We start from the raw sequence: 27,121 nt of genomic DNA, 5'->3' as shown, positions 1-27,121 counted from the left end.
AATAGATCTCTAGAAAAGAGGATACTTAAATTTAGGTTATGTCTCTCCTAACACCTAAAATAGGTCTTCATGCAGCAGACAGCCTAACTAGTTGACTATTATATTCCTATCGAGTGAAGCAAGCAATTAGGTTCGTAACAATGTCTTTTCTCGAATGTATGCATGAGCTGAAAACTGCTGTTGGGACGATCCAGTTTTCTAAGAGAGAGTAAGCTTTATTCCATAAGAAAATAAGGAGATGCATAAGATGGCATGTAGAGCATCACATTTTATTTTATCATCATGGTTGAATAAATGCACTCAAAATAGTTTCGCCGCTTCCTTTCGCAAGCGTGTAATTGACCAGTTTTGTGACGAAACATAGCCCGACACGCCGAAGCCCGCGAAGCGTTTCTGATCTGGCCTGGCCCAAAACCAGCCAACCGTCTCCGCCTCCCTATCCTAAACCCCACCGGATAACACAACACACACTGCCATCCCCGTTTCCTCCTCGCTCGAACGCACCGAAGAGAAGCGAGAGAAGGATGGCGTCCCTGGCGCAGCACGCCGCGGGCCTCCCGTGCCCCCCTCTATCCGGCCCGTCGCGCCGTCGCCCCGCGGCGCAGAGGCGGCCTCCGTCAGCGCTGGTTTGCGGGACCTACGCGCTGACCAAGGACGAGCGGGAGCGGGAGCGGATGCGCCAGCTGTTCGATGACGCCTCCGAGCGCTGCCGCACCGCGCCCATGGATGGCGTCGCCTTCTCCCCCGACGACCTCGACACCGCGGTCGAGTCCACCGACATAGACACCGAGATCGGCTCGCTCGTAATCCCTCGCTTCCCCCCTATTCTATTGTCATTACTTGTTCTTTTGGTGTGGGAGTCCATAGTAGCAAGTGGAGCGGATAGGAAGCTGTTCATCCTTCGAAATTAGATGGTGTCAATAGAGTTATAACGCTTTGCCATATATTTTAGTTTATAATCTCCCAGAATGTGATCTGGTACTTAATGCAGGGAATGTAAGAATATCGCTGGTCTTCGGAGTTGAATTTCAACTTACTTGGATAATGCTATGTTTCTCACTATTCCTGTAATGAATTATGGTTTTTGGTGAACTTACTTGGATAATGCTATGTTTCTCATTATTCCTGTAATGAATTATGGTTTTTGGTGTGGGCAAATGCTGTCGTGTCATGTTTTCCCCTCAACCTGTTCCTAGTGGTACTTGGTTGGAGCATACTGGGATAACATATCACTACTAACTGCTCCTTAGTTCAGTTGTTGGTCAAATTTTTAAAGCAAAAAATAGTCCAGTATTATTCTTATACCAAAGAGGCAAAGACCAAACGTGAACTTGTAGAATCAGTTAGACTTAACTGTAAAGAACAACTCGGATTAACTTGCCAAGCCTCCACTCCCTAAGCTACCTTAGAACATTGAAGCTAATGGTAGTGGGTGATGTGAGGTCCTGGGCCCAGACCTCACCAGTCTATTTATCATGTTTGATGTGGCAGCAGAGAGGAATGGATTTACTGATGTATTGCTAACTAGTAGTTTCTTAATTGTCCCATTCCCTTGTCAAACTAATTTATCTTTACATAAGGTAGACCCAAACACAATGTCTATTAGAACCTAAAGTAGAACTAATTTGAACTACAACTTAATGCCTAAGTAAACAAACTAACATAATGTCTCATAGAATTATCTCTTAAACCTGGTCAGCTTCTGGAGGAAACTTGGGGGCTGCTGCCCCTGTAGTGTGACTAGTGAACAATGATTTTCTGTAACCCGGTGCTCCAAGGTCTGAATTCCATTATTATTCTAGGGGCCTGATCTCTGTGGAACCACCTGAATCAATGCGTCTTTGATGGTGGAATGCCCAACCTTGCTGGCATTTTGTCTCTGGCCAGCGACGAGCTCAAATTTTGGAGCTTGGTGGGGGTTATAAGGGGTTCTCTCTCCTGAATGGTCCAAGGCTAAATTTGTAGTGTATCAGGTCCAGGTCAAGGTTGTTTTTGTCTTAGTCTAAAGCGCCAATGTAATGATATATTTTTCTGGGATGTGTGGTGTGTGTGTGGCTGTTGTATGGATTTCTTATACCTTTCTTCTTCTTCTTCTTCTTCACATAATGATACATAGCTCTCCTTCGCGTTTGAGAAAAAAATGGTATTCCGTAACTGATTTTGCTTTTGGTTTTCCCTAAACTTCATTTCATATAGATGCATCACTGAATTATTCATACCCCTCTTATGATAATAAAGTCTATATTTTAAAAATGGGTCATCCAACTATTATATATTACAAAGTTAAATGCCATACGTAATCATAGTTTGGGCATCACTGGCTTTGCATTAGTCCCTGAATTTTTCCTCTGGCATTATGGACTTGTGGTTCTGCAGCAACCGTTCTCGATGTATTATTGTTGCTACTATTTGCTCTTGCACCTTGATTCATTGTAGGGCATTAGGTCTGGTCACATTTCAACATAAGATCTTATTTTGCTTCACTATTTTCATAATCTTAGCATCTAAAAGATTCCTATATGCTTGTGTCATCTACAGATTAAAGGAACAGTATTTATGACTACCTCAAATGGTGCATATATCGACATCCAATCGAAGTCTACTGCTTTTTTGCCCTTAGATGAGGCATGCCTTCTTGATATCGATAATGTTGAAGAGGCAGGCATTCGCCCTGGGTTAGTAGAAGAATTCATGATAATTGATGAGAACCATGGTGACGAAACTTTGATTCTGAGTTTGCAAGCAATTCAGCAAGAACTTGCATGGGAAAGGTGCCGGCAACTACAGGCCGAAGATGTCGTCGTCACGGGTAAAGTGAGTACAAATTGAAATTGTACAGATACTATTTCCCTTTGATGGTCCTTAAAAAACTTGCTGTTGTTGCTGACTTGTTGAGAACTGGATTATCTATTAAGTATCGCGTTCTGTTTCCCCTTGTTTGTGTTGAACTTGAACAGATAAGATTTTACTCTTTTTAATGTCTACTTGACAACAGCAGCTATTGTTCCTTAGGGAAAAAAAACTCCCTGTGTTTCAAAATGTAGGTAGTTTTATTTTTTGTCCTAAGTCAAACTTCTCTAAACTGACCAATTTATATAAAAACGTATTAACATCTACAAGACCAAATAAATCCTCTATAGACATATTTCATAGTGATTTATGAAATTAGTTGCTTTTGTTGTTGTAGATGTTATAGCATTTTTCTATAAATTTGATCAAAGTTAGAGAAGTTTGACTTAGGACCAAACTAAAAGGGCCTATATCTATATTCCACTGCAGTTACATATCTTGCGTTGCATATTAATTTTGAATATACAGTCAGTTATGATTCCATTGTTTTCATATTAACTTCACATTGCTTGCTTATCAATTGTAGACAAATTAGTAGTCATAGTTCATGTGATAACTTCTCAAGTTCCCATAAATCGCATTACCTTTTTGTACTTTCAATGTGCTACAATTATTGAACTTATGAAGTTAGGATCAGTCAGTTTATGATAACATGTTATCTGTCTTCAATTATATATCTTTGCTCCTGTGTTGTCTATTTGTCCATAGTGTTGGTATAACTTTTATATATGGCTGGTCTCTGTTGGGACTACCTTGATGACATTGTTCACCCTTTCTGGGTTATCTTAGTTTCTTCAACCTTATTCAATTTTGCTCACAGGTAATTGGTGGAAACAAAGGAGGTGTAGTAGCTCTTGTGGAAGGGCTTAAGGGATTCGTTCCATTTTCGCAAGTGTCATCGGTTGGTTCTTGACCTTTTCACAGAAGTTTCTCATATTCTATGTTTAATTGCCAAGCATGAGGTGCCTTTCATGTACCTACCATAGTTTATGTTTGATGCTTCGTGCTGGGGGAGCTTTACAATTCCTTATTTGATAACATTTTGTTTGATCTTGATCAGAAAACAACTGCTGAAGAGTTGCTTGACAAAGAATTGCCTCTAAAGTATGTAGAGGTTGATGAGGAACAAGGCAGGCTTGTTCTCAGTAATCGCAAGGCAATGGCAGATAGTCAGGCCCAGCTTGGTATTGGCTCAGTTGTCTTGGGAACCGTTGAGAGCCTAAAGCCTTATGGTGCCTTCATTGATATTGGTGGAATCAATGGCCTTCTCCATGTCAGCCAGATTAGTCATGACCGTGTTGCAGATATCTCAACAGTTCTGCAACCAGGAGATACCCTCAAGGTATTGTGGCTGTGGTTCTTGGTTGTTATGCCATATCCATACTTAACAGAGCTAACACTAATGCATTCTGTCGCTTATAGGTTATGATACTGAGCCATGACCGTGAAAGAGGCCGAGTCAGCCTTTCTACAAAGAAGCTTGAGCCAACACCTGGTGACATGATCCGTAATCCCAAGCTTGTCTTTGAGAAGGCAAGAATAAACAAAAACAACATTTTCTCTTGTGCTGAATATATTTTAGGTGACAAACTGACATATTGTTGCTTCTGCTCAAATCAGGCTGATGAGATGGCTCAGATATTCAGGCAGCGAATAGCTCAAGCAGAGGCAATGGCTCGTGCTGACATGTTGAGATTCCAGCCAGAGGTATTGCAAACTCCCCTTGTTAATCTACCTTGTCAAATCACATTTCATCTAAATTCAACTGTACTATGTGTAAATCATGAATCATGTGGCTGAGCTAATCGAACCATCGTCCTGCTGTACCTCTTCACAGAGTGGATTGACCCTCAGTTCAGAGGGCATCTTAGGACCATTGTCGTCGGACGCACCTCCAGAGGATTCTGAACCCACAGATGAATAGAGGCAGTTGACGAAGTGCACCGGATTTGAGATATGTGATGGCAGTTCATCATACTTATTTTCCTTCGAGGGAAGGCATGGCAAAAGCATGTTCTGTTCAGTTCGTTTCCTCCCTTTCAGTTATTCTTGTCTCAGTGTGTAGGCAATCTGGAAATGTAGGAAGGTTCTGAAGACGCCGGAAAGAAATGTAATTTGCGTCCCTTGTGAAAAGCTATCCGATTCTTGCAGGAACCCCAAAGTATAGTTTGACCATGAGTGTATATTTTGTAATTTTATCTAATGCGTATTCAGCACGGGACACGCAAAGTGTTCTGATGAATTGCATCACGTTTCACTCAAAACCGAGGCAAAAGACGTGTCAACAGCAAATCAGCGTACGAAAGCCAAAGTTCCAAGCAAAATTTGCGTGCACTGTGGTGGAGCGGGTGGTTGTGCAACACTTGGCACGTAAAAAAGTTGGAACGAAAACTTGTTCGAGTTGCCTACAACCCCTTCAGCACAGTGGCAGTGGCACCACAGATTTCCATAGAAGTGTCCAAGCTGTTTGACCGAAACAGTGCCAAAAAGGCAAAGAGAAGTAAAGCAACTTTTGCATACTTCGCAGTTTGACAATCGATAAACCCGTGTTTGTATTTACGAAAGTTAGTTGTGCCAGGAGAGCTGCTTCTCCTCATGGCCACTACTCGATAGAAGAGAAACGGTTTTTAAAACAGTTTGCTTGTACGTACAATACAACTGTGCCCCCGTTGCTCTTTTGTTGAAACATATCAAGCTGCCAAACCTTACTAGTCTCACTGATAGCGCCCTCCACTATATTTACATACCAAACCAAACGTATATCAAATGCCCCTTTATTTCTTCAATCCCAGTGCATGTCAACTCTGAATAATTTTCTTCAGAGAAAAGGCTTTCACATTGCGAAGAAAATCTGGGATTATATCCATTGAATCAATTAGCTCTGCTGATCCTCCTCAATCACGCGTAGGCAGGCGTCTGCTGAGAGACCTGAACGGCTACCAAACTAGCAAGGCAGCAGAGTCAGCAGGCTAGTGTCAGTCCCTTTCCAGTAGTTCATATTTTCTGAACCCTTGTACCCACTGCAAATCCGGCGCCATATCCAGTTCCAGCGATCGAGTACAGCTTCAGATTTTAAGTGCTTTCTCCCCAGTATATGGTATCTTCAGGTGGACCTACTGTTCATGCACGTCGACCGGTGGCTCGCCGCCGATCAGTCTCCCCGCCCGCCGTGAGTGCGGATTGGAATTCGCAGGCCGGCCGGCCGGATAAGCCTCCGATCCCGTCGCCTGCAACTTGCATTATATTCTACTAGTTGCTTGGCACCACGAAACAAAAGCGATCTTCTCTCTGTATATCTTGAGCTCTGCACCGCAATGTAGCTGTCGATCGAATCGATCGGCTGATGAAGCTGCACACGTCCACGGACCACACGGTCCACCGGCAGCAGCAGCTGAGATCTCATGTACGTAACGACTCGGCAGTGAAGGGAAGGGAGGTATCTAGCCTGTCCCTGCCTACTCTAGCTCGCTGCTCGTCTGCTGCTCTGCTCTCGATCGCTGGCTTAATAATCGGTGCTAAATCGTTCCAAATTATAGTTTGTTTGACTTTTTTTTATTTTAAGTTTGACTACTCGTCTTATTTAAAAATTTATGCTAAATATTACTTTTTTTATTATGGTTTGCTTTACTAACAAAAGTTCTTTAAGAATAACTTAAATTTGACTATGTTTGCACAAATTTTTTAGATAAAACGAGCGGTCGGTTAAAAAAGTCAAACGAATTATAATTTAAAATAGAGTATTCGACAAATGGAGTGTACGTTGACCGCCAACTCAGGAGGATTAGGTAGCATGGCATAACATGACAGTACATGCACCATGCAGATTAAAGGCATATACACACGTTGTACAAGTTTACAATGAAATATATAACCACGGTCTTATTTGCATTCCAAGTAGGACTACTAAAATATAGTATACCACAGTCGTCTCTGACCACTTCTGAACCGCTCTTTTGCTTTCCTGCTCCATTTGAGAATTGAGATTGAGTTGAGCATGCATGTTACGGTACGTGCTACTAGTAGATTAGCAGTTCAAGCTCGGAAAGGGCAAAAGGCGACGCCGTGGTCAGTCTCGCTGCCGAATTCGATCCGGAGAGGTAAATTAAACCGGCTCATCACCCAGGCACGTGGTTATTATACGCGTATATATACGTACGTGTCGAGTGAGAGCCTGATGAGGCCGAGTTGAACAACACGTCTACCAAGTCCTCACACTGCAAGAGAAATGGCTTCTTTTTGGATGCTTTTGTGATGGATGCAGTGACGAAGCTAGAAAAAAATTTAGGAGAGGTTGAACAAAAAAAATAGAGGCTTTTTTTATCTTCTCTTAACCTTAGTTTCTTCTACCTAATACATATATGCATAAAATTTTAAGAGAAAGCTTAGGGGGCTTCACGCGCCAGGATCGGTGTGTGTGTGTGTGTGTGGGTGGGGGGGGTGGGTGGGGGGGGGGGGCTAGCTGGCTCCGTCGCTGGATGGATGCACGATCTATCTCTCGCCTTTTGAACTCAAATGTCAAACAGCATACGGCAGGCGCGTCAGCGACGGACCCATCGCCGTCGATGGATTTCTGCCTCCACTGACCGGTACAGATACACAGGCGGATCGGTAGATGGTACACGACATATATACGCCGCGCCGCCCGCGCGCGCGCACCACGATCCATCTGGCCGCTGTCACGTTGCTTGTGGCGGTAGATATGACACGTACGCGCGCGGACACAAGCCACACATGTTAGACGTTACTCCATACTACACTGGCTCGATCGTACAGCAGCGCAGGTTGATCACGATCGAGTTCACTGCGCATGCATGCATGCAAATGGCCGATCGATCGACCGAGGTGATCGTTGTGCACATGGACGACCGTGCCAAGTTGTAGGTTCCTCTCTGATCGTGCCGTGTCGCCTTTCTAGCCATCTAGCTCCCGTTGACCTGACGATGGTGCCGCGATGATAGTGCATCATATCGTGCACTATCGGTGCGCTGCGTGCACGGATATATAATGTGGAGGGCCGGGAAAGGGGCAGGTACGGTGTGCAACTAGCTACCTCGATCGGCCGGCCGTGTGATACTCTGCCTGTTCGCTGGTGGGTTTCTGGGCTGATAAGCCCGGCTGATGTTGGTTTGTCGTGAGAGGAAAACACTGTTGGCTGGCTCATAAGCCTTGACTGAAACCAACAAGCGAACAAAGTACTATAGTGGCCGGCTAGGTAGTGAACTATAGTGGCCGCGCACACGCGAGAGCTAGTGCATGGCGCACGAGAGTGACACGAGCAAACTGCGCAAAGGCGGTCGACACGCTTCTTCCTCTTCTTCGTCGTCTTCTTCTTCTTCCCCAAGCCGTGTGCCTGCACTTTGCATTGGCCGCTCCACTATGCAGCGCAGGCGTCCAGATTAAGCGGTTTGTAGCCTTCTTAGCCATAGGCAACAGTAGTACGTAGTAGCAGCTAGTAGCATAACACTAGGGACGTACGCTAACAAACAAGTGCTATCTAGATTGTCGAATACCAGTAATCGTGCTAGCTCCAGCCAAGCCATATATGGTGACACACTGACACTCGTAGTGCCAGTGGTGGTGGTGCATCTGGATATGGGGAGCTTTTAATCTCCATCTTTTCTGACGCTGGGCCGGAAACTGCACTGACGCGTACGTGGCAGCCGGCCCAAGCAGGCGCGGTCGCGGTCGCCTGCGCTTTCCTGCAGCTAGACGTACAGAGAGGCCGGCCAGGCGACTATCGACGACGGCGACTCACACGCGTCTCTTATCCCGAGTTAATATATTCCTTCCACTGCGCCCTGCTGCTGGCTTTATAGTAGGTGTAGGTCCCCGGTCTCTGCTGTTCCATCTGCTGCACCTGCATGCTAGTAGTCGCTGGCTAGCTAGCTTTCTCGATCGATCGAATCGGCTGGCGGCTTTGCATCCATATAGCAATACTGGAATAGCATGCATGCTAGCTTAGCTTGTCCGATACTGAACCATGGTATTACTATTAGCTATAGCTAGTGATGACCCGAGCTCGATCCATTGTGTCATGAGTGTCCGCAACCGGCCGGATTTCGCGTAAGCGGATAAGGCAGCGGCGGCTCAAGCATTCAGATACAAACAGCTGCTACCTAGCTATTATATAGCTAGGACTGGGGGTAGTGTTCTGCTGCCCATTTTTATCCTGTTTACTGTGCCACTTATCAAAAGATATTTGTACATGCAGTATGCCGCCTTTTTCCTTGGAGATATTTGCTTGTACGGGTACTGGCAATTGAAGTGCCACTTTTACAGATATTTGTACATGTTGCGCGACAAAAGGCGCGTACACGAACTATTCGTAAAGCAAGCTCGACATATCTAATTAGTGATCTTAACTGTTTGATAGCTATATATACATGCTCAAATAAAATCGCATTTGCACTGTATCAGAAGTTTGATCAAGGAACACTAGCTAAGCTCCGCCCGCTGGAATCCAAGTGCTGTGTGATTGAAGGATGATGCACGACTGATGGTCGTGTTCCTGCCGCAAGATCGTCGTGCATGCAGTTGCATTGGGCACCTCACAAGGTTGAGCTTATCGCACTTTAGGGACCACACGCGCGGGTGATCGATGATATTTCTGATATGAAGCATCGATCGTCAGTGCTATGCATAATTGATGCGACATGAATCAAGGTATATGCTAATTATTATTTTTTCTTCGTTCGTTCGTTCATGCATGTTTGTTCGATCTACACTTCGCGTGGTCATTTGCTTAGTGGAATCTATGCTACCAGATCCATCTCCAATCATCCTCATGGAACTGTGTATGCACTAGCTCAATCTGGACCAAGGTTTTAAATAGCCGGCTAAGCCATTTAGCTTTCTATGTCCCAAAACATGCTATAGCCGGCTATCTGGCTATAGCGGCAGCTAAGAGCTAACTTGTACATGAAAAAAAAACTTAGCTAAATCCTTCTCAAACAGCTATAGCCGGAGATAGTGGAGGCTATAACTGGAGATTTAAAACCTTAATCTGGACTCAGGTCCTATATATTCGATTTAGCTAGATTGCAGTTTGTAACAAATCCAAAGCTGGCTACATTGTTATAATCTAACCTCCCACTAGCTTACAAATTGTAACAATATGCAATCCACATAATATAGGCAAAAGCTAAAACAAAGATGGCCAGACAATACAACTTGGCAATGCAACCTGCCTCAACCACAATATAATATAGACAATTTAGGGCTTTCTTCCTAGAGTTGTTTTTAGTCGCTTGGGCACGTCTGTTTCAGGGTCTAGGGTGTGCGCTGTCAGTTATCGTAGCTTGTTGTATGCACTGTCGAGTTTGACCAGAGCGACGCAAGCAGCAGTTGGGACTAATTTGGGCCGGGGATATACGATCTCCAGTCAAATCATGATCACCTCACCCAAGCGAGCTGAGCTAATAGAATTCACTCCGACCCACTAATCAACTGAATTGCGGCTAATAATGTCGCTCGCTAGTGTTTTACTAGCCATAAAATAGATCGTGTCTTTGTATCTTGATACTTCTAGAATTTTTTACCTTTTCTCTTCTTTGGTGTACTTTGATCGACCTTATTAAGAGAGGAATAGTCAGCCTGATGTATCAACTAGGTTTTGTCTCAACTCAGAAAACAAAAGAAATATGTCACGAGTCAAATCATTTTCAACGAAATCATTGGATATGTATTCTTCAAGTATTCAACCTGTAAACGTTCTCTACTGCTTCAGTCCAAAAAATGGACATCAATCAGTTTCAACGAAATCCTTGATATATATTCAACGGGTAAATCTGTACTAGTACATGAGGATGTCCATGTCATACCTACATGGTCTCAAATTTGACCATGGTAGTAATTTTCTAGCATGTTTATTAAACCTAAAAGCTTTTATTACTATATTAATGGTAAAGAAAACTAAGTGAATGCATTTAATAGTACCCTTTTTGTCCCTAAATAAATAGATTCATAGCAAGTTTAGGACAAATTAGTATGATAGTTTAGGACAATATAGATTTCAGTACACTAGGGTGGGTCTGAGTGTCCATGTAAAAGTCTTCTGACCCCCTAGGGCGTCGATAAGGCGTGTTGTATTAAACTTTTTCTCTATCTTAATACAAAGACGCGCAAACATTTTCCGTGATCGAGAAAAAAAAAGATTACTATGATAGATAAAAAAAACCATACTACCCTTCATTAACTGGAGTAGTTACACAATGATCAGTGTTTGTTCCAATAGCACACTAATTATAGCATTTACTACGCAAATTTCAACTGCAAAAACTCAACACTAGATTGAGAGATGGGAGGGGGTACAATAAATGTGAGGCTTCGAGAAAAATAAATAGGCTGGTGGACCATTTAACCTCCTAGGGATTTAGTTATTCGTAGACAAATTAGTGAGTTAGGAATCTATTTATTCAAGGACAGAAGGAGTAACATTTATGTTTGAGTTAATGGCCATTATTACACCAATATTATGATGATGAGCTTGACCTGTTCCAAATTACTCCTCTTTAGAAAGACTGTTGTTTTAGTTTTGTACAAAAGCAAACTTTTTTTTGTCTTGGACCAACAATTTGTAGAAATCCATACAATTTAACATCATAAGATTTATGTTTTTAGATTTGTCATGAGAAATACTTTCATAATATGGAACTCGCCAGATGTTGTTTTAATTACTATGTATGAGCTTGTAAAAATTTAGATATACAAATTTGACTTAGGATAAAATTATAACTCTAGCCTTTATGAAATAAACCGATGGAGTAACATTGAAACATAAATATTGTGGGATTATGTGCACCTAAGGCCTTGTTTGGATGCATGTGTATCCACCTCAATCGACGTGTGTTGGGGTGAATTGGAATGGAATTGAGTTCAATTCCACTCCAATTCACTTCAACACACGTGGATTAAGCGCATCTAAACAAGTCCTAAGGCTACTAGTATTAGCATGGTAAACAGACGCGGCATATTTACGAGTCCACTTTTTTTTTTCCGGCGGTATTTTCTCCAAAGTGAAAAAATAATAATATCCGCAGGACAAAACGAAAGGCTGAAGACCTGAAGGCTACTATACTATAGGATTGAACTGAGGACTGAGGAGGCTGTTGATTCTGATTATTTTGCAGAATTCTTACGTGTTGTCTTCTAGAAGCGCATGCATGCTTCCAACATGTCTCCGTTTTTGTAGACCCCAGTTGCATGCATTGATACAACACACACCGGAAAGAACTCCAAACCGGCGCATGATTGAGCATCAAATCAAACACCAAATTAAAGTTTTCAGCGGCGTTTTGTACTTTAATTTGCACCATGCCATGCATCAGCCGCTGGCTGGCACCTAACACGTACTGCCCGTTCCTCCCAAAGTCGTCAGCACGTCGCCCCTGCCCCTGTGCCAGTGTTCACTGTGGGCCCCACGTGCAGCCCTAACATTTGTCTCGACGACAATACCCCCAACATGGCATTATTTAGTTTTGACCCTCTCGGCCTTTGGATAATCGCTCCCGTTTGACCACTGGTCTCCATCGGCCGCGGGCCATCCCATCCCATCGATGATGATGGATCGACCAGATCACCAGGGTCTGCCTGCCGGTCCAAGCTGCGGGCCCGGCGTCCGGTCCGAAAGTTGCGTCAGGTCGGTAGTACGTGCGACGACGCCGACGAGACGAGACGAGTATATTAAAACCAGAGGGTCGAGTAGTTCGTCCATGACGCTCTCTGCACAATCGAGTTCTAAGGTCTAAAGATTAGCGCCGTTAGTGCCTAGTGGCAGTATACTTAAAGCAGGTCGAGTCAAATACGCTTCGGCTCTGATCAGCTAGCTAGCGAGCAATTAGCAGCGACCACGCTGAATTAGCCGTCGTTGATTCTGCATTACGCGCATAATCAGTGGAGAGTTCATGCATGCGTCGTACGCTGAAATTTGAATAATATCCGAGACCAGGAAAAGCTGCCGGGTAAGTCTAAATGCATGCATGTGGGGTCTCACTTAGTTGTATTTGTACTATATACTATATGTGGACCAGTTGTGGAGTAGTATTTTATCACTTCGATTGTTGACACGGCTGAATTTTACTCAATCTATCACAAAATAAGTGATGTTTTAGGTTTGTCCTAAGTCAAACCATTTTAAGTTTGACAAAATTTATAAAAAATACTAATGTTATGATACCAAATAGGTATTATTAGATTTATCATGAAATATATTTTTATATTCTATCTATTTGGTGATATAAATATTGATGTTCTTTCCTTTAAATTTGGTCAAACTTAAAATAGTTTGACTTACGACAAACCTAAAACATCACTTATTTTGGGATGGAGGGAGTACATTTTAGCCTTCTCATGGCATATCTGTGTTTTTTTATTAAGCATATACTTAGTTAATTACTCCCTTCGTCTCAAAATAAGTCTCTATCTCACATTCGGAGAAGTCAAACAATCTCAACTTTGATCAAATAAATACTAAAAATATTAGTATTTGTTATACGAGATAGACATCATTAGATTAATCACATCATATATTTTCATACTAAACATATGGAGATACAAATGTTAGATAGTATTTTCTGTAAACTTAATCAAAGTTGAGATCGGTTGACTCCTCAAAACACGAGACGAAGACTATTTTGGGACTTGAGGTAGTGGTTATAGACTTGCTATGGCATGCCACAATTCCTTAGTATTAGCCACGTAGTGAGTTTGTCCCACATTCAATTTCTTTAACTTATGATGACACACTTCTTCGCTGTAAATAAACTAAGAAAATTAAAAGGTAATTAAAAAGGAGGTGTCTAGTTATCTGTCGACAGATTTTATGTGGTCAATTTTGTCAGATTTTTTATACATGCGACATAGTAAACAGTTGTAGCAAAATCAAACGTATGGAAATCTGACAGATTTAGTACCAAAAAAAAATATGCCAACAGGTAAATAGCAAAAGTCAATTAAAAATATGATATATGCTATATAGAGCTGCCAACAAAGCTGATAAGTTTTATATGCACGCGTGGCTGCCAAGTGGACCCTCTTCAGTTTTCATCATGGGCTCCACTTGCCAGTGACTCGTCGGAAGGTGCCCTTTGACATGCATGTTCAAAAAGCTGAGTAAAGAAACGTCCACACGCGTAGCCGCCGCCGCCGCCGCCGGCGTCTCGGCCGGCGAGCGAGCCCCGCGCGCGCGCGCGGGCGAGTGCTCACGCGTTCGACGAGGCTGCTTTGATCGTCGTTGTCCGTCTGCTGCACGCGCGCGCACCATGAGAACAGTGCGCTTCTAGAACTCATAGACTCAGTCACACATAATCATATAATTACTCGTATTGCTTCATCAGTGATCACTTAATCTGAGGCGAGAGTAGGGACCATAGTAGCCAATTGCAGTCATGCATACTGCTCCTACTTGGGCATATTGCATGCACTTTGCAGCAATATTTTAGAGACAGATCGTACTACTAATAAGAAACAGATGAAGTACTCGGCAATGGCGTGGCAAGCATTAGCCTATATGCACTGTGAGCCCTAAACTATTAAGGAGCATTAGCATGCATAGCATCTACTAAAGCTCTAACTAGAATATATTAACAAGGAGCTAATAGCTAGATGAGGTGATCATGATAGGGGATCAATTAGAGGTTGGGGGTGAAAACTACTAGTACTACCGAGCAACATGGATCATTACTTTAATTTCTACGCTGACATTGACGCCTATAAAAAAAAATATGATATCGGTTACCTTGTAGGAGGACGCAAAATATCCTTTGGTAGTTGGTAAATTTCCTTAAAAGGCTGTAATTTTCAGTTATGCGGATAGAATGACGATCATCAAGCTTGACAACGAGCGCAGTGCAACTTTGTGTATATATATATATAGGTTGGTGATATCCTTTTCCTATGCCATGGTTACATTATGGCCCCGATCTATTTTAATTCAGTTAGTTCACCAGGTTAGGGGAAACCCACACTTGCCTATATATATAGCATAATAAGAAGAAATCTACTGTGCATTTGGTAACTCTAATTATGATGCATACCACTAGAATTCAATTCCGTGTGCGTGTGTAATGATGCGGATTATCGTGCCGCACGGGCTTTAGTGATGAACTATATATATCTCTGTCATATTCAGCTGGAACTAATAAAAGTTAACTGATGTGTGTGTTATAGTACTTATATATACATACATCATTTTGTTTGGTGGTGAATTATTCAATATATAATGTCAATTAAAGAGTTCATCGAAGACATATATATATTAAGGGATCGGAAGACCTTCATACAACTTTTTGTCACTATGTTAATAGCCATCTCTTTGATTCCATTATTATTCTATATATTATATTGTGCTGACTTGTCATCATGTATGATTGTTGTTCACACCGTATTGTAATATTGTACGGTCCTTGATGGTCACTACTGCCACAAACATATGTCCCAATTGGGGTTCTTTAATCACACTTGCAGCATACAAACTGTCCAGTACTTTCTAAGTTTGCCGCGTTTAGTAGACCTTTCCATACAAATTTGTTTTGAAAAAAAATCATCTCAGATTGGTACCAGCCACTAGTGGAGAAACGGGCTGTACTCCCGGTTCTCAACCGCCTTCAGTCCCGGTTTTAGAATCGGGAGTACGAAATCGGGACTAAAGGTCCCCCTCCTTTAGTCCCGGTTTCGCGCCCGGGACTAAAGGGCCTCCCGGCCTGGCCACGTGGGGCGGCCCTTTAGTCCCGGTTGGTATTACCAACCAGGACTAAAGGTTTCCTTTTTTTTTCTTTCTTTTTGTTTCTATTTTCAATTGATGATTCGTTTTGGTTTTCGAATAGGTTTTTGAATACGCATTCTACGCTGCTAATAATATATGTATTCTACACGCTTATAATGTTCGAACATTTTGTACAAACTAAAGTATGAAACTAACGTATATATTACATGCATATACATATATTGTACGTTATTTTATGTACATATAATATGTATATATATATATATATATATATATATATATATATATATATATATTACAAATAAAGGTTGCATTGTATATTCTATCATATCCTTGGGATAACAAAATCACTCCATCTAGTTTGGCTTCCATGTTTCGTTGACGTCATTGTAGAACTCGCCGGCGGGGTTGAGGACCTGGTCATTAAGAAATCCTGCTATGGTCTCTTGAATTGTTTTCAGTTGGTCACGTCGTATGACTTTTTCCTTCAACCATAGAGTCTTCAATAAAAGTTAAAGAAAAAGTATTAATATATATATATATATATATATATATATATGTGTGTGTGTGTGTGTGTGTGTGTGTTGGTCACTTGATTACTTATATATATGAGCAACAAAAGAAATTGTGAATATATGAATATATTTATATAACATACTTTGAGGATCTCTTCAGGAGTTCTTTTTGTGTACGCCCCGATAAACTCGCAAACATAGTATCCGCAGTAGTTGTTCCCCTGTTCTTGCCTCAGAACCCACTTTTACGAGAAAAAAGATCCGGTGAATTGAAAGCATGCATGGTGTTAATTGAATTATATATATATATATATAAATGTAGATAGTACTTACTTTGTGTGCGATTACATCCGGTGGCGTTTTGCAATGTTTCATGTGGTGATTCTCAATGAAACTTTTCCAAACACTGCGTCCAATAAAATAAAACATTAATTTGGTCTTTAATAATTGTTGCAGTTAAGAGATCGGGGTATATATAGTTGCTAGAGAGACCATATTACCCTTGGATAATATCTATCATGTCTTGGTACTCTGTTTGCTCTTTTCTTAACGAGTCTAAGATTCTCAACCGACTATTGGCCATATCGATGACCATCAATATCCAGTGATTGCTGCATATGTTTTTATACACAAATATGATCGACATTAACTAGAGTCAACATATATGTATATATATGGGAGATAGCTTAGCTAGTAAGCAAATAATTGAACAAATGTCCATATGATTGACATTAATTATTTAACACTCACTTGAAGTTGTAGGGGAAGAGTATGTCCTTCTTTTGTTGGTTCACTAAGAACCTCATGAGATTTTTCTCGAGTTCAGCTTTCCATTGAGGCGGTGGATTAGGGTGTTTGAATACGATATTTGGATCAACGAAACCAACATCATTATCCTTTCTCTTTCTAAGTTCTGTCATCTCATATCTGCATATATAAAAATATAGTGTGAGGATATATAATGTATATATATACATGTAGCTTTATATATACACACTTTAATAGTAGAAAATAATCACACTTACAGACAATAGCAGCTAATGAGACTTTTGTCGAGAGAGTCCAGGTGGCATAGTTGGTGTAATTCTTCAAACTCGACATATATAACGTCATCGCCACGGAAGTAATGTTGGTTTCTAACTCTGACAGTAACAAAGGCCTCTCCCCATTCACACGCCGCCATGTACCACTTGTTTAGCAGGTACATTTGCGTACCCAGTTCACCTAAGGCCTCAGGGTTGTATAGACTCTTTCCACGTTCAAATTTCTTTCAATGATCCACTTTCGGAGCAGATGGTCCTTCAGCGAGCACTTGGGCAAGGTCCAAACCAGTTTCCTCGTAAAACCGAGCCAGCTCCTCAAAATCGACGTCTAAGTCTAAGTTCAAACCATATTCATTATGAACGACAAGAGGGGGGACTGATTGTTGTGATTGTTGTCCGAGTTGTGCAACACCTTTCCCTGGTCTAGTCTTTTTCTGCGTCGCCTCAAATGACTTGGTGAGAGAGCGGTCGTAGTCCGATTTTGGCCAGGTCTTTTGAGATTCCCGCTTTTTCTGGTCCACCTTCTTTCTTAGAAGATCTGGAGGTAGGTAGAAGTATGATTTCTCCGGGTTCTCCCTCTCTTCTCGTTGCTTTTTTACTTTTTCGAAGAAACTGTCCACATCTTTTTTTACTGCAGCTTTTAATTCATTTTCACTTTTCTCGAAAGACAGTTTTTGAGGAATAACTGGATTAGATAAGGCTTTCTTCTTTGCCGGCTGGTGGGACAACGACTTTGTTTGCGGGGCGGACCTCTTAGGAGTTGGCTTCCTCTTAGTCATCAAGGGAGGCGGGGCAGCCCTTGGAGGCGTTGGAGACCTCCTTGGAGGCGTTGGAGACCTCCTTGGAGGTGGCGGCGGTGGCGGCGTTGCCACCTGATTGCCCGGAGCACTATGATGATCTGGAGATTGAATAATTGGACTTAGGTTGGCGGAGGCCCTGCTGTATGATTACAAAAAGAATAATTAGGTATAAGAAATTGTTATTATTAATCATGCATGTCAATAGAAAGTTTATGAAAAAATTGTTTCGTTCACTTTTGTCCACACCTATTGTCTGGCAGTTGAGGAAGTGGCGGTGGACTAGAGACCCCAGGAATAATGATGTAGCGCTTGCGCCATAGTATGAATGTTTTCTCTGCTTCTCCTAGAGTCTTCTCCCCATCACCTCCTGGAATGTCAAGAGGCGGGTCACTAAAACCTTTGTTAACTCTATCCACTGAGACACTAACATATCCAGGTGGTATTATTGCCCCATGGATTCTTGGTGTCTTGGTAGGATCTGGAGGAGAAAAAACATCGAGAGCCACCATGATTGTGGCATTCTCTTTTGGAATATGTAGCTCACATGATGTAAACGGTGCAGTGATGTCATCCACGGGGAAACGTAGCATTGCGTCATCTTGATTTGGCAACTCCATGGAAGCGCAGCTGCTTTTCAACTGATCAGGGGGCTAATATTAATGTTCATTCCTGGATCTGATGCCTGCCTCTGGGCACTCATTGCTATTTGCACTTGCTTTATGATTTCGTCCTGCATTCTAGCTTGCATGTCTTTTTCGCGCTCTTGTGCTTGAAGCAACGTCTCCCGTGACTCACGAACCAATTCCTCCAACATGCTGATCCGCGCTGTATCCTCATCCTTCCTTCTCTGCTGGCTTCTATAGGTATCTCTGTCGTCAGGAAAACCATGCTCCCAAGAAATATTCCGTCCTAAACCTCTCGTTCGGCCACTGTGTTCAGCGGTCCCGAGGGCATACGTCAGTTCATCCTTCTCTCTATTGGGCCTAAACACACCAATAGTTTTAGCTTGTAGAGCATAATATAATCTTTGTGTTGCTCTTTTGAGTTTTGAGCCATGAACCAGCTTCCCGGTCTCTAGGTCCAGTCTTTCCCCATGAGCGAAAAACCAATTCTTCATGCGTTTGGGCCAATTGAGTGATTCTGGTGTGATACCCTTGGCCAGAATGTCCACTTCCATTTTTTCTCACTTGAGAATGGCAGTCGCGTAGCCACCAGATCCCATGCCATGGTGGTATACCTTATGTCGGGCATTCTCTTGGTTCCTTCTCATCCGTTCCTCACCCTCTTCCGATGTCTTGTACTATACAAAATCATTCTAGTAGGGCCTCAACTTCGCGAGCGGGCCACTAGTATTGAAATTGGGCGTTACGTTCTTCTTGACGTATTTCGTGTATAGGGATTTCTTCCAAGTCTGAAATTATGTGGCCATCTTCTTCATAGCCCACTTTCGAACTAGTTCCTTCAATTCATCATCGTTGATAGCATCATAATCATCCGCTTGCAACGTGAAATGTTGAAGAATATCATCCCAAATTAAATTCTTATCAAGATCAGAGACAAAACTAACATGAGGCTCGTTGATCTTTTGCTTCCATTCATGGGCACTGATCGGAAGTCTGTCCCTTACAAGGCACCCACAGTGTTGCACGAATTTCCTTGCATGTGGACCAAGTGGTTCGCCTGTCTCGATATTGAATTCTGATATTATGTAGCGCCCCTCCAATGGCTTTTTTGGGCCTTGAATTTTTTTGCTTTTCACCATTGTTGTCGTCGATCCAGAGGGCTACGTATAATAGATGATAGATATTCAAATATATATATATATAATATTCAAATATATATATATAATATTCAAATATATATATAAATATATATACCTCGCCTGTATTTTCTTGCACAATATTTTCTTGGTTATCTTCAAGAGCCAGGTATTGACTCCCGTCATCTACATCCTGCTGGTCACTATCGGCAAATTGAGTGTCGGTGTTGATAATATTCATCATTTTTTCATCCATGTTGTCTCTCGGGGCAGCCATCTAGCTTTTACACCACCAGATATATCTATAAAAAATAAAAACTATATCTATAAAATGAACTCCTGCAAGACGTGCCACCTCAAGGATAGTAACATTTGTAAAAATCATTTCTGTATCTGTACTAGTGATAGAATCTAGCATAAGCCTTATTTAAGTGCCTAGCTTGTTTGAAGGGGAAATCTTAACTGACAAAGTTTAAAGGTTTCTAGAGCGTTTAACACTATGAAGGGACCGTGACGCCTAAGAGGGGGGGGGGGTGAATTAGGCAACTTAAAAATCTAAATTCTAAAACTATGGCCTCTTTTTCTAACCCTAGCAAAACCTATGCAATAGATAAACTATCTAGATGTGCAACTATGGTTTTGCTAGTGTGTTGCTATCTCTACCGCAAACATAGTAAAGTAATCAATATAAATGCGGAAGCTAAAGAGCAAGGTAGAGATATGCAAACTCCCGTCGATGACTCCGGTATTTCTACCAAGGTATCGAGAAGCACGCAAGCTTCCCCCTAGTCCTCGTTGGAGCCCCTCGCAAGGAATCCCTTGCAAGGGCCAAGCTCCCGGTCGGGTAACTCCGTGGATAGCCTCGGGCCTTCCCCACGCGCAAGTGGGTCTCCAACGTGCCTCTCGACAAGCCTCTCCCGGATGCTCCCCGCCGTCTTCACTATCAAGCTTCCGGCCGAAACTCCGCGGGCCTTGTTCCCTCCGGTACACGGTGGCGGCCACACCACAAACACGGTTGGTGTGATCTCGCAAGACTTCAAGCCCCTCTGATGTACAACAATGGTGCGCGCAAGCACCGAGTGGTAAGAGGTATGCAAACCTCACTAAACACTAGGCCTAAACCTAGAGCAAGCGCATGAGCGATGGTCTAATCAACCTAAGCACTTCGCAAAGCACCTACGCTAATCACCTAGTGAATCACTAAGCTCTATGCAAGTGGAGATCACTAAAATGGTGTATCAACACCCTTGGTATGTTTCCTCAGCTCCACACTCCTCAAATGGCCGGTTGGGGGTTGTATTTATAAGCCCCACTGAGAAAGTAGCCGTTGTGGTCGAATTCCCGCGCAACTGCTACTGACTGGACGCTGAATCGTCCTGACCGGACGTGTCCGATCGTCCCGACCATTGAGCCAGCAATATACTGATCGGACGCTGGCCAGCGTCCGGTCGCCTGACACCGGACGCGTCCGGTCATAGATTTGCCGCTCTGGAACCTCTCTGTACTCGATCAGACGCTGCTGTCCTGTGTCCGGTCGGTTGCCGCCAGCGTCCGGTCCAGTGTCCGGTCGCCTGTCTGCCGAGCCACTTGCCCAGCGTCCGGTCGCATCGTCCGGTTGCTTGTCCAGCGTCCGGTCCTACATCCGGTCACCATAGTGAGCTCATTTCTTCGCGATCTTGCATACGGCTTGGTTCCAATCTTCATGCTTGGACTTTGCTTGATCTCTTGGGTCTTCTCTTGTGCTCCTAAAGTCCTGCGTCCGGTCGGTTGCCGCCAGCGTCCGGTCCAGTGTCCGGTCGCCTGTCTACCGAGCCACTTGCCCAGCGTACGGTCGCAGCGTCCGGTTGCTTGTCCAGCATCCGGTCCTGCATCCGGTCACCACAGTGAGCTCATTTCTTCGCGATCTTGCATACGGCTTGGTTCCAATCTTCATGCTTGGACTTTGCTTGATCTCTTGGGTCTTCTCTTGTGCTCCTAAAGTCTTGCTTGAGGTGTTGATCATCGAATCACCACGTCGCCTTTGTCCAAGTTACGTCTTGCACCCTATTGAACTAGAAAATAAACACTTGCAAATTCATTAGTCCAATTTGGTTGTGTTGGTCATCAAATCACCAAAATCCAAAGTAAATGGTCCAAGGGTCCATTTTCCTTACAATCTCCCCCTTTTTGGTGATTGATGCCAACACGACCAAAGCAAGCAAATAATAAGAATTTGGAAGTTAGAAACTACCTACTTGCTAGGATGCAATGCGAAGGGCAAGGTTATATGATACTAATTGATAGATACCAGTTAAAACTTTACTTAAAAGCTTGTCTTGCCCTTGCAAATGTCCCCATGTGATATTATGGATTAAAGCCTAGCTTTAAAAAAAATTCTTACTTAGACTAACCCATAATTTACGTCCCTCCCTTTCTCGGACCATTACTACTTGTAACTAAATGCTTGTCTTTGGTCCTTAAAATTCTCCCCCTTTGGCATCAAACACCCAAAAAGGAATACATTAGAAGCACAAGGGAGGGTCAAACTTTGTGAACCAAATGAAGGATTTGATTAGCATGGAATAGGTCACAAAACTTGACTATCACATTATATAGACTAAGCTCCCCCTAAATTTATGCATACATATGATAAAAAGCAAAGTATATGCATAATTAGCAATTCATTGCACAAGAGAGGTTAATCTATATAATGTATGGAGAAAGCAAATAAATATCAAAGTGAGATCAACATGGTGATATCGGTTTAGAAATACCATATGTGAAAATCAATTTGATTTCTATCAATAGAAGTATAATGCTTTCCTCCGGGGACTCCATTTTCCTTGCAATGAGACTACTACACAAGATAAGCTTGAAAAGGTGTTAGTCTCAAAGCATCCAACTTGTAGATTAAGCTCCCCCTAAATTTGTGCACACAAGTGTTGAATACTTGAAAAATTTGTGCACATTTTTGGAGAGATTATCTACAATTTGGACTTTGGCACATATTAGATAATTAATTGTAAAACAAGCTATGTGCCGTGCTCCTAAATAATTTTAAACCATGTAGGTTTGCTCCAAGGGTTGATAATGAAACCGAGCAAGCCTACCATATGATATACCTATTGAATGCATGACAAAAGATTTAAGCATGTAAATGCAAACATAGGCATGAAAGATAACTAGATGCTTTAAGAGTATATCAATTGAAAAACAATACCAATTGAAATGAATACTAATTGAAAGTAATGACATCTAGTTACCTAACATGGGAAGGGGAATTTGGGTCCATAGTATTCACTAACCTACTTGGCAATGATTTTGTCCATCATGATGCACCCCATGAAATGCACCCACACTTTGTCAAGTCTCCAAATTCCCCGTAGGGTCCGACAGACTTTTCACTTCCCTTTCGGAATCCAAACCTTCTTGGTGCTCTTCATGTTGGAAATGATTTCCTTTGGCACCCAAAAGCGTTTGACCCCCAATGTTGGCTTGCTTGTTCACCTTGATGGCCACCACCTTGTCATTTTTCTTCTTCAAGAGATAAGGTGTGGAGGCCTTCTTGTCCACCTTGTTGGTGTAGGTGTTGGAGAGCTTGCTTGTTTGCTTTTTCTCCTTCTTCTTTGCTCCTCCCCCATTCTTCACCTTGCACTCATAGGACTTGTGACCTTCCTTGTGGCACACGTAACAAACCACGGTTTGTCCTTCATCAAGCTTCTTCACTCCCTTGACGGTGTTATCTTGATGAAGTTGGGTTTGCTTCGCCTTGCCTTTCACTTGAGTCAAGTCCTTGGTGAGGCGAGCTACTTCTTGCTTGAGTTGCTCATTTTCCTTTGCAACCTCTTGTGTGCATGTATCTACAACAACTTTCTCAACACAAACTTGGTTGCACAAAGGTGAGTCTAAACATAATTCATTACAAGAAGTAGAGGCATCCTTTTTAGACATGTTAAAGATAGAACTTTTCTTTTTAGATGCCTTGGTGGGGGTTGTGTTAACGGCTTCAAGATTAGCAACTTTATTAGTTAGCTCATCACAATGTTTGCACATGGTTTTCATTTTAGCAAGCAAACTATTATATGCTTCTTGTGAGTTAGCTAACTTTTCTTTTAATTTTTCATTTTTCTTTAAGAGTTGCTCATCATTGATTGTGCATGCATTTGTTGTTGCACTAGTCTCAAGTTTCTCAATTTTAGTAGATAGTTCAACATTGAGATTAGCAAAGTTCTCATATTGTTCAAGTAAGGTTTTGTATGCTTTTTGTGAACTACCTGGCTCTTCTTTTAAATTTTTGAGCTTCTTTTGTTGACTAGTGCAAACTTTAGCATATTTACGATTTTGTTGCACAATTGTATTATACGAAGGCAAATCATCATCACTATCGCTCTCACTCAAGGATGAGCTTTCATTACCTCGTGCCATAAGGCACACACGAGAAGAGCTTGATGATGAGTGCTTGCGCCCTCGCCTCTTGTGATGATCTTCTTCACTTGAAGAATCATCCCATGACCTTATTGATGTGAGGGCTTTGTTCTTGCACGCCTTCTTCTTTGCCTTGGGTGTGGGCTTGTTTGGACAAACTTCCACAAAGTGCCTCAACTCGCCGCATCCATAGCATCCTCTCTTTCTTTGCTCGTTTCTTTGATTAGTGAAAATGAGGTCTTGAATTTGGATGGGCATACCCTTGACATTGAGCCTTACGATCATCTTCTCCACCTTTTTGATAAGTTTGATTGATTCTTCATCAAGGTCGGAGGTGGAGGAGGAAGATTGATCATCATCACTTGATTCTTGTTCATCATCATCATCATCCTCATCTTCTTCTTCTTCACTTGAGGAGCTTGAGCCTGAGCTTGAGTCAACTTTCTTGCCCTTCATCTTTTTCTTCTCGCTACAAGCGAGAGCTTTGCCTTTGCTTGATGAAGATGCTTCTCCTTGACCCATCTTACGTGACATTTCAAATGCCACTAGCTTGCCAATGACAATGCCCGGGGTCATGGTGCTCAAGTTCTCCATGTTGTGAAGGATGGTGATAATGCTTGCATATTTCTTTTGTGGTAGAACGGAGATGATCTTTCTCATGATGTCCGCATCATCTAGCTTTAATAATCCTATTGAATGGAGCTCATTGATAATTAGATTCAATCGAGAATACATATCATGAATAAGCTCATCATCATTCATAGCAAATGAATCATAATTTTGCTTAGCTAGACAATGTTTTTGCTCACGGACATTACTTGTGCCGTCATGGAGCTCTTGGAGTTTTAACCAAATTTCATGTGCCATATTTAAGGTGAACACTTGGTTAAACACATCCATGCTAAATGATTCAAACAAGCAATTCTTAGCTCTAGCATTAAAATGCATTTCTTTTTTGTCACTCTTTGTGGGCTTTTCGGGATTCTTAATGGGTTTCATCCCATCACAAGTGACTCTCCATACACCTAAATCAACTGCCTCAAGGTGGCAAGCCATTCTAGCCTTATAGTAGAGGAAGTTAGTGCCATCAAATTGTGGAGGCCTAGCGGTATCCATCCCAACCACTCTACAATAGCGTCGGCTCAACGGCGGTTAAGCCAAAGGTCCAAATATGAGCCAACCGGCTCTGATACCAATTGAAGGGACCATGACGCCTAAGAGGGGGGGGGGGGTGAATTAGGCAACTTAAAAATCTAAATTCTAAAACTATGGCCTCTTTTTCTAACCCTAGCAAAACCTATGCAATAGATAAACTATCTAGATGTGCAACTATGGTTTTGCTAGTGTGTTGCTATCTCTACCGCAAACATAGTACAGTAATCAATATAAATGCGGAAGCTAAAGAGCAAGGTAGAGATATGCAAACTCCCGTCGATGACTCCGGTATTTTTACCGAGGTATCGAGAAGCACGCAAGCTTCCCCCTAGTCCTCATTGGAGCCCCTCGCAAGGAATCCCTTGCAAGGGCCAAGCTCCCAGTCGGGTAACTCCGTGGATAGCCTCGGGCCTTCCCCACGTGCAAGTGGGTCTCTAACGTGCCTCTTGGCAAGCCTCTCTCGGATGCTCCCTGCCGTCTTCACTATCAAGCTTCCGGCCAAAACGCCACGGGCCTTGTTCCCTCCGGTACACGGTGGCGGCCACACCACAAACGCGGTTGGTGTGATCTCGCAAGACTTCAAGCCCCTCCGATGTACAACAATGGTGCGCGCAAGCACCGAGTGGTAAGAGGTATGCAAACCTCACTAAACACTAGGCCTAAACCTAGAGCAAGCGCATGAGCGATGGTCTAATCAACCTAAGCACTTCGCAAAGCACCTACGCTAATCACCTAGTGAATCACTAAGCTCTATGCAAGTGGAGATCACTAAAATGGTGTATCAACACCCTTGGTATGTTTCCTCAGCTCCACACTCCTCAAATGGCCGGTTGGGGGTTGTATTTATAAGCCCCACTGAGAAAGTAGCCGTTGTGGTCGAATTCCTGCGCAACTGCTACTGACTGGACGCTGAATCGTCCTGACCGGACGCGTCCGGTCATCCCGACCGTTGAGCCAGCAATATACTGATCGGACGATGGCCAGTGTCTGGTCGCCTGACACCAAACGCGTCCGGTCATAGATTTGTCGCTCTGGAACCTCTCTATACTCGATCGGACGCTGCTGTCCTACGTCCGGTCAGTTGCCGCCAGCGTCTGGTCCAGTGTCCGGTCGCCTGTCTGCCGAGCCACTTGCCCAGCGTCCGGTCGTAGCGTCCGGTTACTTGTCCAGCATCCGGTCCTGCATTCGATCACCACAGTGAGCTCATTTCTTCGCGATCTTGCATACGGCTTGGTTCCAATCTTCATGCTTGGACTTTGCTTGATCTCTTGGGTCTTCTCTTGTGCTCCTAAAGTCCTGCGTCCGGTCAGTTGCCGCCAGCGTCTGGTCCAGTGTCCGGTTGCCTGTCTACCGAGCCACTTGCCCAGCGTACGGTCACAGCGTCCGGTTGCTTGTCCAGCGTCCGGTCCTGCATCCGGTCACCACAGTGAGCTCATTTCTTCGCGATCTTGTATACGGCTTGGTTCCAATCTTCATGCTTGGACTTTGCTTGATCTCTTGGGTCTTCTCTTGTGCTCCTAAAGTCTTGCTTGAGGTGTTGATCATCGAATCACCACGTCGCCTTTGTCCAAGTTACGTCTTGCACCCTATTGAACTACAAAATAAACACTTGCAAATTCATTAGTCCAATTTGGTTATGTTGGTCATCAAATCACCAAAATCCAAAGTAAATGGACGAAGGGTCCATTTTCCTTACACACTACTCTGCCTACCGAGAAAGTTGCTAGTGTTGTGTCGTTGGCATTTTTCATGGCCGTGGCCATGGTCATTGTGTTCTCGTCTTTTACTGCGGCAGGTAAGTAATTCACATGATATTTCCGCAAATTAACATAAGAATGGGAGTGTACACACATAACAATCGATTATCATTTATA

General features: G+C 42.9%; 1 protein-coding gene across 1 annotated transcript; it reads left to right on the top strand.

Annotated features, from left to right (window-relative positions):
* Positions 1-470: 470 nt before the first annotated feature.
* On the top strand, positions 471-5,053 carry LOC136540015 (small ribosomal subunit protein bS1c-like). Its single transcript, XM_066532001.1, has 7 exons — positions 471-803; positions 2,539-2,814; positions 3,671-3,751; positions 3,911-4,192; positions 4,273-4,383; positions 4,471-4,557; positions 4,688-5,053. Exons 1-7 carry the CDS (start codon positions 525-527, stop codon positions 4,772-4,774), a joined length of 1,203 nt encoding a protein of 400 aa, XP_066388098.1. The 5' UTR covers positions 471-524; the 3' UTR covers positions 4,775-5,053.
* The last annotated feature ends 22,068 nt before the right edge of the window (positions 5,054-27,121 follow it).

The sequence above is a fragment of the Miscanthus floridulus genome, chromosome 2 (assembly GCF_019320115.1).
Source record: "Miscanthus floridulus cultivar M001 chromosome 2, ASM1932011v1, whole genome shotgun sequence".
Classification (NCBI taxonomy): Eukaryota; Viridiplantae; Streptophyta; class Magnoliopsida; order Poales; family Poaceae; genus Miscanthus; species Miscanthus floridulus.
The sequence above is the reverse complement of the archived record's forward strand: the minus strand, read 5'-3'. Positions and strand labels throughout refer to the sequence as shown.

What these genes read in the sequence shown, in the direction of transcription:
- LOC136540015 (XM_066532001.1), top strand. Translation starts at nt 525, where the DNA reads ATGGCGTCCCTGGCGCAGCACGCCGCGGGCCTCCCGTGCCCCCCTCTA. An exon ending in CATTTTCGCAAGTGTCATCG is followed by an intron (nt 3,752 to 3,910) that starts GTTGGTTCTTGA and finishes GATCTTGATCAG; the next exon opens with AAAACAACTGCTGAAGAGTT. An exon ending in TGTTGAGATTCCAGCCAGAG is followed by an intron (nt 4,558 to 4,687) that starts GTATTGCAAACT and finishes ACCTCTTCACAG; the next exon opens with AGTGGATTGACCCTCAGTTC.